This window comes from Limulus polyphemus, unplaced genomic scaffold, assembly GCF_000517525.1.
Source record: "Limulus polyphemus unplaced genomic scaffold, Limulus_polyphemus-2.1.2 Scaffold1575, whole genome shotgun sequence".
Lineage (NCBI taxonomy): Eukaryota > Metazoa > Arthropoda > Merostomata > Xiphosura > Limulidae > Limulus > Limulus polyphemus.
The window spans coordinates 19,705-31,723 of NW_013667185.1; the positions used below are offsets into that span (position 1 = coordinate 19,705).

The 12,019-nt window shown below is 32.3% G+C and overlaps 1 protein-coding gene across 1 annotated transcript in view; it reads right to left on the bottom strand.

Annotated features, from left to right (window-relative positions):
* The window catches only part of LOC106464166, an 87,677-nt gene that overhangs the window by 13,334 nt on the left and 62,324 nt on the right, over nucleotides 1–12,019 (bottom strand). The window contains exons 8-10 of the mRNA XM_013924287.2: nucleotides 11,557–11,836; nucleotides 7,860–7,907; nucleotides 2,833–3,508 (exon numbers count right to left, since the gene is read on the bottom strand). Coding sequence (XP_013779741.2) covers nucleotides 3,082–3,508; nucleotides 7,860–7,907; nucleotides 11,557–11,836 — 755 coding nt within the window. The 3' untranslated portion in view covers nucleotides 2,833–3,081. The remainder of the gene's footprint in view (nucleotides 1–2,832; nucleotides 3,509–7,859; nucleotides 7,908–11,556; nucleotides 11,837–12,019) is intronic.

A 12,019-nucleotide genomic window follows, 5' to 3' on the forward strand; every position in this document is an offset into this window, starting at 1 on the left:
AGTTATGGAAGGATGGGACTACTTTCATGATTGGAAGTATAAATAGTCCACGTAAAGAAAGTGTATCCAATATTTGTGTCTTATGGTATCTCAATAATGCAATACATTCTTAGAAATGGAGAGTACTAGATTTACATATAATTTGGTGGCTTTTCTTACAGTCTGCTATAGAAACATTTGACCATGCTTGTCCTGCCACTGTCGTTGAATTAAATGACAAGATTGTTACTCAAATCAATGCAGTTAAAAAAATCTACTCAAAGAAGTGACTTCATTTCCTTTTTTGTTACATCTATCTAGATGCATCACTCTCAGTCACAAAACAGAAAAGCAAAATTTACAAACAAGTATCTGTCATAATGTCAGTTGCAGAAGCTACAATTAATAGTGTGTGTCAGTATCAGACACATGAAAGCTAAAAGACTTTATACTACATTGCAACAACAAATCTGAAATTAACACTAGTCCTGTTTCCAACAAGATGTGTAGAGGTAGCTAGAACCATATATGATTTTGGTATGTTCAAGCTTAATCACATCAAAAGGAAGAACCATAATTTTCAAGAGTTATGATGCAGACAGCTAGTGAGAGTTACTGAATCTGAAACAACTGTGTTCTGATTTTTCAACCATTGCAGCAGTGTTCCCAGTTACTCCTTGTGAATGTATCTTTAGCTTGTGAAACTGTATTTAAGTACACAGGTTTCATAGCTGATTGCTCCCAAAGAATGTAAAAAATTAAACAAAGCTGAGTCTCTAAAGAATAGAAGGAATCTGACTGAAAGGTTCAAAATTTTAAAGTGAATAAATTGGATTGATGCATCATATTTTTTCATGGTAAATGGTAGGACTAGGGGACACAGATTTAAAATATGATGGGATATAAGTACTCTGTATATTAAGCAATTTTACTCTTTGAACAAGGTGGCCAGCCTATGGAATAGACTGCTTCTTGCAAGAGCATTGGGAGAGTTCAACTGAAGGCTTGATGAATACTTAAAAATCAAGGCTGACAAAAGGCATCAATGTTTGATGAAATGAATGGAATAGCCAAGATGGACAAGGGAGCCCACTGCTGTCTCTCAAATGTTAAATTTTTGTCACATCATTCAGCTACATGGATGTTATAGAATGTTTGAAGAAACCAAGGACTAACCTGCAAACTGAGTGCTCTTGATCACTGCTTTACAATGCACAGGATATGCTTTTCGTATTTTTAAACTGAAACAACCTGATGTGGAAATTTATGGTTGATGTTTTATAAAATATTTTCTTTATTGACTTTGTAAAAATACCAGACTTCCAATACCTTTAACATCTATATGTATCAGAATGGCCACAAAAGTTTCATAATAAAAACTTCAGTAGTCATATTCAATACATAATTACTACCACCTCACATTGGATTTATGAAATTGACTTGTACATTTATGCTTGGTGGACAGTACTAATAAAACTTTGGTACATCTAACACCTTCTGGTGTATCATATGTAGAATTTGACATTTTCTATTAACTCTCACAAATAATTTTTCAGTCCTTATTATATATTAAAAAATAATACTAGCATAGATTTTGTTTTTATTTTTACCTTTTATTATTATTTGTCTTTCTAAGTTTACAGCCATCTTACATTGATGAAAATAATGCTCCAAATTATCAAATTTCTTTGCAAATCAACATCAAAGCCCATTTATACCTACAAGGATTTAAGCAATTCACAGAATACATGTAAATAACCCTGAAGAAAAAGACATAACTATTTTTAGTGCAAATATTGTATTAATACCTAGTTATCCCTATGTGCTTGGGTGGAGGTCAAAATGTGCATCCGATGACCTTTTAGAGAAGGTCTTTCAATATGATATTACATATTTGATGTCAGAGTTGCGAACTATTCATTCTATCTTACACTGCTGATTTAATGACATTTAATGGTAAATATCAAATATATGGGGATACTGAAAAAAGTACCGATATGCAATTTGGAGGTTCCAGAGGCTATGTAATGGAAACTGTACAATGATCAAAAGGTATTCTTATTCTTCACATGAACATCACCCTGTACTCCAGCTTTTAAGAGTCTGAATCAGACTGACAATGCCAATTTATAGACATATCTTGAGTACAAATACTTTTGTAACACATCTGATTTTTTATGCAAAACATATAAAGTTAATGTAGTAAATTTGGTATTATAGTGAACACTCCTTCTCCAATATGGGGTCAATTAATTGGACTGACCTCATGCACCTTTGGCTATCATATTTCTTTATTCTACTAAGCAATTTATATTGTGTAGTGTTTAAAGATGGCTCATATTTTCAATGGTTATGTAAGTAACATGGAAGGAACAACTATGAAAATAAACCTATATCTTTCTAAAAAGTATCAACACTACTTCAAATTCAAATAGGATCTTAATAAGTTCACTATTTAAAACCACAATATAGATCTCAGAAGTAAAATTTCAAACAGTTTATCTCAGGAACCATAGAACTGAAAAATAATTGTAATTATACCTTAGTTTAATGATACTACTTTGAATTATGTCACAATAACATAGTCATTTCCATTCATATGTTCAAAATTAACCCAAGGTTTGTTTGCATATCATGATGTTCATCCAATGCAAAATATTTCAAGCAGCAAATGATCCATTTAACTTATGATGAGAACTAACTTCCAATCACTACTGCACAAGAAAAATCAATACATAAGAAATTAAAATATTTCTGGTCATTAGTAATTTTAGATACATTTTGTGAAGTTATATAGTTAATTTTAATATGCTTTTCACTCAATCTTGGTACCTTAGTACTAGATTATACTACCTGAGATGAAGCTATCCTCCTCTGTACATTAGCAGCATGACCAAACTTGGTCATAGGATAATCCTGGCTGAGAAGACATTCAATTTCACTGTCTCAAAAACACTACAGTTTAATCACTAGATCATTTTACCTGAGACAAAAGTTATGTTTTGGATATTGGCACAACAGAATTGGGTTGAATTTGTCAAGAGTATGACTAGTAAATATAAGGAGAGAAAAATCATCTTTGCTGCTGTAGATGGAACATCCTTAGAGAGGTGAGATCACAACAATGCATGAACCGAGGGATGGATCAAAGTCTGACCAAACAACATCATCATAGATGACTGTTTCACAAGTTAAATCTGTAACAGAATTGCTTTCTATCACTTGAGCATTATCGAAGGCAGAACTGGAAGGCTGTATTTCATTACTTAGAATATCACAGTCAATTGTAAAAGCAGAAGTATCTGCCAAATCACATTCTTCTTCATTGTTATAGATGCTATTATTTCTATTGTCATTGTAGTCACTTTGAGCGGAGCCTGGAGAACATGAAGGTAAAAGAGCCGAGCCAACTGTTGAAAAAATACTACATTCTCCATATTCATCCATGTAGTCAAGATTTCTATCATCTGGTGATCCTTTGACAATACTATTTAAAGTAGGCATCTGGGGTCTTACGCAGCGTCGATACCTTAGAAAATCAATGTTTGTATGTAAATATTATTATAAAGTTTATTCATCAATTTTCACTCATAAGATATACTTTCACACCAAATAAAAAACATGAATATGAAAAAATACTGGAATTTGGGATCCTTCTTCAAGCTTGACCTAAAACAATGCTTGTATTTCAGAGGGAATAGAAAATACTACATATTTTTAGTGGATTCAACCGACTTAGTATTTTGTATCAATTTCTCAACTTTGCAAACAAAAGATATTTTCAATAAAATTGTATATGCATTATTCTTAGTACTTACACAGAAAAGTAGAATTTTGATTGTGAAAGGGGGGTAACTAGGGGTGGTGAGGTCCTAAGAAGAGGAATTTTCTTTACCAAGTTAATAATAAAAAAAAACATTTATGGCAAGCCTTCTTTTTAAACTACTTTAGCGTAATTCATCTACCATAATGATGATTTGATGAAATGGTATAGGTACACCTATTTATTCCAACTCATTGTTGTAAATAATACTATGTCTCTACATCTCTAGGAATTCTCCTCCATCATAGTGCAATATTATTAATATTCATTACATGTTTTGTTGTTCAAACTAAATGTGGAAACTTCTAGTTTCATTTATTAACTTAATCAATTTTTAGAATGTTCTATTTGTTTGGCAGAAGGTTCAAAGCATTATTATGAATAATTCATGTTTATCTGTAACCTTGTAGATCTGAATTATAGCTGTCAATTTAATAATAAGCATTGTACAACTATATAATGAATATAATAGCTTATTTAGCTGCTTTAAACATGTCATCAAGCATAAGACAAATGTGTGTGGCATTATCCAATGATCAGCATCATTTCTTTATCTTTTCTAACTTATATTTTTATATTTGCACCTTCTTATAGAAATTTCATCGGAGGGACAGGGATACCTTATAGAATGGAGAAGCCAGAAGTACCCTCCTTTCCCTGAATCATTCACCTATAACTTCATTTGTAAACAAAATAGTCATAAAAATATGGTCACTGATGGACATCTAAAAATAACAAAAAACTGGTCTACTTGAGTAAAACAAATCCTGTATATATATATGTGTGTGTGTGTGTGTGTGTGTGTGTGTATAAATGAGATCTTCAAAACCATTTAGTCAAAATAGGAACTAAGAAACTGGCATAAATAAATTTAATTTATGGAGAAAAACTGTTATTTTGGCACAACCTGGAAATTTAATTGGTATGAATATACGTGAATCTATTGAGATAATTAAATGTAAAAAAAGTAACTTTAAATTATTTAATAAGGATGATGAACCTGATGGAAATGTCAGTAGATGGCATGAAATTCTTTAATATGTAAATTCATGTTTTGATAATTGTATAAATAAGTGTTATTTTTGCAAAACATTAAACTCCTGAGGATGACGCAATAGTATACATTGAAACATGTAGAGCGTATGAGATTGTTTTCCAGTTTCATTGGGGTTTTTTACCACTTTTTATCCTTTACAGTAAGTTATCATATTTTAATAATTTGGAGACTGGAAACAATCTCATTTTTATAGAATTGTGTATAAAATAATTATTGTTTTTTAAAAATTGAGAGTTTTTAAGATTAAACATTGCACATATGCCAAAAGAAATAAAAAAGTATAAAGATTGTTGATTTGTTATTCTAAATCATTCCTTTATATTTTCTTAAAGAATAGAAGATTCCCAACTTATGGAAAATCTGTTATTAAAGTAAAACAAATGTTTAATACACGATGTAAATCCTTTTACTTGCATTATATATACATGTAGAAATGGAAAAATACTACATAATGATAATATATGCTGATTTGTAACAAAAAAAATAAAAAGACTGTGCATAATGTTAAAATCTACTGGATTTTGTACAATGATGAAATCCATCGGTCTCAGGACTCGATTTTAATGGTCCTCCGACATAACTAAAAACTTTCTTGGATGACCAGCTTAAACCAGGAATAGACCCTTACTCAAAACTACACTGCAGTCTGCTGTACGTTTATCTATCCATGCCCACACTACACATGTAATGTTTACTCCGATACTTGACCAAAATTATTCATAAATTCCCAAACTAAGAAATTGAAAATTTTGAACCCCAGAAAAATATCTTTTGGTCCATTTTTTTTTTAAATATTGTACTTCATACAAGAGAAATGTTGCTACAATCCACCAAAAGGGGTTGAAAATGTTAGGAAAAGTTTGCTTTTATAACTGGCTAAACTTTCTATCGTGACAAGCAGTGCATTTGAGTTGCTTTATGCATGTAAATTTTGTATGGAGATAAACTGAGCATGAATGGCTCTGTGTAGTAACATAGTACAGTGTATACAGCTCAATTAGTTACATTACAACACATTGCATTGCTCATTGTTTGCATGCATATATATGGGTGGGTGGCAATTCATAACGTAAATGAATGCCATTAACACGATTATTTAGTGAGATTAATTTCTAGTATGGATGCTTACGACAATAAAACCAATATGGCTGTCCCAACTTCTTACTGATAAACCTTTCATAGGAACTAAAATGATCAAATGTACAAAATCAAACTCAGAATTTTCATTGTTAATCGTTACACTTGAAACACTGACCCCCTTTCAATTACACGCGTATAGGCCTAAGGCTAACATCAGACAGACACATCCAATCGAGTGTAAGAAATACGGAAAGCCTGGCTACCATGAGAATAGCAAGAAAATCCATGAATTAAACATAACATTAAAATGATAACTGCAAACAAAATTTTATGAAAGTTTGATCAGTAAGAAACAGAATAACAATAAATAAAATAAGGTTATCTTTGCCTCTTTCCATATCAGTGGTATATATGTGTGTGTGTGTGTGTGTGTGTGTGTGTGTACCTATGCAGCACTGAGGCATTGTACAAATATTGCAGTATTGTAGTACATGCGAGAGTTCTGATGCAATTCTAGTCTTACTATAGGCTGTACTTGGCAGGCAAGCCAAGCTGGTTAGAATGAAAACATTGAACATGATTGGCCAAGATCACTGTTCTGTTTAAATGTTTTACAGGTCATTGACTGTTTGTTTCCTTAAGATACTACGTAACATTAACATAGTTTAGGCATATATTTTTTTCCAATGTAATGAAACTTCCCAGGAAATAAGATGTCAAAAATTAGTTGAATAAAAATGCATAATTGCCAACTAAACATTAACTGTTCTTTTTGGAAATAAATAAGATACAAGAACATCAAAATTCTTGTAACTGGATCATTTTCACTTATTTGTAGATCAATATTGTCGTAATTGGATCTTTTTTTGAGGATTTACATACTTTTATTTTGGACAACCAATATAGCCTTCCAGACAACCTCTGAAATGTCTTTAAAATCAAGCTCTGTCTGTATACAATAGTGAAATTTACAGGACTGTGTATAATTGTGAAACTTAATGGGTTTTGTACAATGGTGAAATTTACTGAACTGCATACAATGGTGGAATCTACTGGGCTGTATACAATGGTGATACTTATTGTACTTTGCACAATGGTGACATTACTCAGGTTGGACAATGGTGAAATTTATCTACCTGTGGACAATGGCAGAATTTACTGGATTTTGTACGATAGTGAAATTTACTGGACTGCATGCAAAGATGAGATTTACTGGTTTGTGTGCAATGATGGAGTTTACTAGTCCATACAAAAAGAGGATTTCTGGTTTGGACAAAGATGAAATTTATTGGTTTGCATAAAATGATAGTGATAATTGGTCTGTGTACAACTAATGGGTCTACTGATATAGATGTATCAAAATAAGGTTTACTGGTGTGTGTGTAAAACGTAAGTCTTACAGAAAGTACTATGTTCAATGACAAGGTTTACCAGTCTGGTATAAAAATAAGGTGTACTAATTAATATACAACTACAGGGTCTACTGGTATGTACAAAAAGGAGGTTCACTAGTATATAAAAATATGACATTCACTAGTACGTACAAGCATTGTTTACTAGCTGTACAGAAACAATGTTCATTTTTCTGTACAGAGGACGAGCTTATTCGCCATTTTGTTTTATAACATCAGGAGTAGAGAAATAGGCTTAAAACTAGAAGTTACTGCATATGAAAATATCTCCATCTCAAAATTTAAAAACCTTTCTGAAATAAATTAATGAAGTTAGGTCTAATTAAGAAATATTTCTCCAGGTTCAAAAAATCACTAAAAAAATTAAAAGTTTGGAAACAATTGAAATGACTACTGAGTTTCATTAACTTGGAAACACAATTTTTCTAAACCATTACGTCACCATCTACTGAAATTTACAAAAATATTTAACTGAGATTAAGAAGACCAAATTATAGTTCACTCTTACTTGCAAGCTTGCTTGATGATGTTTGGTCCACCAAATTTCTTCTTATCACTAAGAAAAAAAAAAAGTTATTACCACAAGAATTTATAACATATATATATATTTTCATCTTTTGTTTTCTTACTCATTAATCTTGTTAACCCAAACAGGTACTGAAACCCCAATTTTTTTCATTCTATTGATTTTACTCAAACTTAAATAGAACTATTCTAAATTTTGATATCAGATCTTTCAACATTAAAACAATTACCTAGATAAAAAATTACTCAGTTTATAAAGTTCTCTAAAGAACAAAACTTAAGATTTTGTGCAATCATTTTACATTGAAATATTATATTCAGATGTTCATGTTATGCTGGCAGGATGACCTCTTGTCCCATATCATCACTGGCTATCCTGTCACTGGGGGAATTCTTTCTAGGCAAGTGGTCAAGTGAATCCACTGATGGTTCTATTCTTGTTAATCCTCTGAAAGAAGTTTCAACAGGAACCCTGGGTTCCTTTTAGTAACCCAGTTGGCCTTTCTCTCAATGATGTACTTTCAAAGGTAATCATGGTAATGACCTTTTACATGGGCTGCCTACCTTTCTGGACTATGTAAGCCACATCATGATTCTTTCAGCATAATTTAATGACTTCCCAACATCTACCCAAATTTTGGAGTTTGTCCAATCTTGTGATGAGAATTGTTCAACCATACTATATCACAATTATAAAAATTGGTTTTATCAGCATTAACATCATAGGGAATTTTCATTATATCACAAGCAGATTGATGATTCTCCCAGATAAAGTCATGCAGGACATCTTTACTCTTCAGTTCCACAAGAGCTCTTCAACCATCAATCCCTTAGGACAATAATATGAAAAAATATGAGGCCAGAGCCAACTGAAAGGGAAGGAATGAGAACCAAACAATCAACCAATGCAGACAAACAAAAAACTAGGCAGACAAATCAGAATGTGGCGAGTGGTAAGACTGAGAATCAGTCATCCACTACTGAGGAAAGTTCTACCAGAGAATGAGAAACTGCCATCATGATTCAAAGAAATACCAAAGTTGAGTGAAGTGAGACAGAATGGTATTTAAATGACAACTGTCCACCTTTGTAGGAATGATAAAAAGATACAAGTAATACCCCAAAGTGGGGTTGAAGAATTGAACTAAGATGTTTGAAACAGATGGGGTGAAAAGTAGAATAACAGGAAAATCCAAGAAAGAACCTAAGGAATTCAACAGGTTGAAGCAAAGGAAGCCCACCAGTAGACACAGTGGGGAGAGCAGAGGTCCCATAGAACTGGAGCCAAGGGGTGATTCCAGAAACAAATACCTCCAAGACTTGTGATAGCCAGCCTACAAAGAGAAAGAGAGATATGGGTAGTAACAAGAGGACAAGGAACAGAAGAGACGGTGACCAAAGAAGGTCATATACTATAAGAAACCCAGGCAAGAGACTAAAATGAGCATAGACGACTACTGAAGAAATATTTCCAAAAAACACATCACAAGGAAAAGATGCGAGAAAGAGGTCCTGGTAAGGAGATTGAGAAATGTGAAAGAAATGCAACCTGACAAAGTACACCCAACAACAAAAATAAAGAAATCAAGATAACTGGGATAAAACTGATGGCAAGATGAAAAACAGATATATCTATGTTGCCCTTTTAAAGTTGACAGGGTCATAATGGAAAGCCTCCAAATGAATGAGAAACATGAGAATGAACAAAGAATTTGAGGAAGAGAAGATGATGATTAGATGGAGAGAAAGAAAAGGGAAGGGAAAAAAAGGATTCCTAAACTGAAAGATTCATATAAATGAGGCTTAAGAAATAAGATAGCCTGAGATTCAGCAAAATATTACTGGAGAAAGTCAAAAACAAAATACACATGCCTGTAGAATCCAAGCAATGAAGGATGAAAGTGGGACTATCTGATCCATGTTGGGAAGAGGAAACAAGAAGCAAATGTAGGCATGTAACAAAAGATGGAGCAGCCACAGTAATGGTAGTAATATCATTGTCCACCAGTGTCTTTAGTAACCATGGCAATACTGTGAAGGAATGTTAAAAACCTCAGAGATGTGGAAAATGTGGGAATCAATGCATAATCAAGTAAATCCAAGAAATTTATGTTGTGGTGCTCTGTTTTTGTAAAATGTGTAAGTGTAGATTTTTTTTTAATCAGTTAAGGAGAAAAGGAACCAAGTACAGCAGTGGTGCATAGACCTAATGATGATCTTGTATGGTGGAGTAAGTAATAGAAACAAACAATGGGACATTTGTCTCACAAGTTCAAAGTTGATTAAAGGAAAATCAGAGAGAAGATACTTAAAATGAAATTTCAAATTGATAACTTAAAAACTTAGTTCACATAATTAAGAAAAGAAAGCATGACAAATAATAACAAAAGGTTAAAACAATAAGTACAAAAACTCCAGTAAATCTAATGAAAAAAAAAATAATCTGAAGACCAGCAGTGCCGAGAAAAGAATGAGCCTGTGTTCACATGATAATGCTCATGGGGATAACTGTGCATGGAAGATGTGTCACCCTCATACTGGTGGAGAACTATAGTCTAGTGATGATTACATCACAGGCTGGCAAAATACATGTTGAAACGTGTAGGAGTGAGAGCTTTGTTCAAGATTTGTGGCACGTGCAGGAAATTTCATGGCAGTGTGCATGAGGTAATAGCTCATGGTGGAGCATAAAGGTGAGTAACATTTCTGAATTTCATAACTTTATGAATATATATAAAATGGTTCACATGAAACTGGAAAGAAAGAATAATCACAGTTTCTGTAAAAAACAGTTATCAGACCTTCAACTCAATAAGCTTTGTTATCTGCCCAGTTCCTTAAGTATAGTTTTTCTACTTAACATTGAAAACCATTTTGTAAACTCATGTAAGTTCATTTATAATTTTCCCATTTGGAATTTTTGTCATGGTTGTCAGATTTTGAACACAGCAATTACGCAAGCTACAAACCAAAAACAGCAATTATCAGACCTAATCAGTTATTTTTGTCATAAGACAAATTCAATTAGACTTAATGTGTTTTTAAACAGTTCACTTTATTTGGTCCCTTAGAGATTTTTTGAGAAGAGTGTATAATAGTATTTCAACCAAACTGGTTATGGCAAGCAAAGTGAGGTTGAAATACTATTATATACTATTCTCAGAAAAATCCCAAAGAACTAAAAAGAATGTGTTTAGAAATAAAAGTCTATTACTAATGCCTTATTACAAATATATATTTAATTATAATCATAATTTATCAGCATAAGACATAACAATTGGCAGACCCTTTTAGATATTAATGATAAACTGTATTGTAAAATAAATCGTTATTCTTGCAGAGATGTTGAAAATGGCTTCAATTATGTTTGTAATATGAAAAATATCCAATTTAATTACTCTTTTGTTGTTTTTAATTTTGCAAATATTTCTTCAAGAAGTTAGAATAATTAAATATTTTACTGATCTTAAAAATGACCTTGACAATGAAAATAAGATCTATAGCAAACTCTTATGTTGGAAATTGTTGTTTTGGTGACACTGGCTTTACTATTAGATGCAACTTGTATCCGTTTTTGAAATTTTCTTTAAACAGTGTTGTACTTTTAATAGATGACTTGATATAAAGGCTTGGAATTATTATAAATATCTTGTGTTCTAGAATATTACATGTATACTTACAGGCAATAACTACACCTTCCACATTCTTCTGCAAGACAGCCTTCACAATTCTTACACCTAACCTTCCTCACACGATCTGACTGCTGGACACACTTCTTGGTCAATTGGTTCGAAACTTTAGTTTTATAAGGAATTTTATTGATCTTTTTAGAAGATAAGGGCACTTTTCTATTATTCTTTAGCTTTTCTTTGATAATCCCCTCTAAATAATACTTCCCTGCATTACTAAATGATTGACTGTTGACTTCCAGTGAGCCCAAGCCATCTTGGTCTGAAACTCCTAAAAATATAAAATGACCAAGAAAATAGATATTTTATTTTTTAAACATAAGCCTAACAAAAATATCAAGAACCAAAACTAAAATTTCCATACATTCCATCATAGAATTCCATTAACTCTTTCAGCAAGGGCTCGGTCCCTGGGACCGACCTCGTAACCTTAATGTGCTTGTTATAGTTTTCA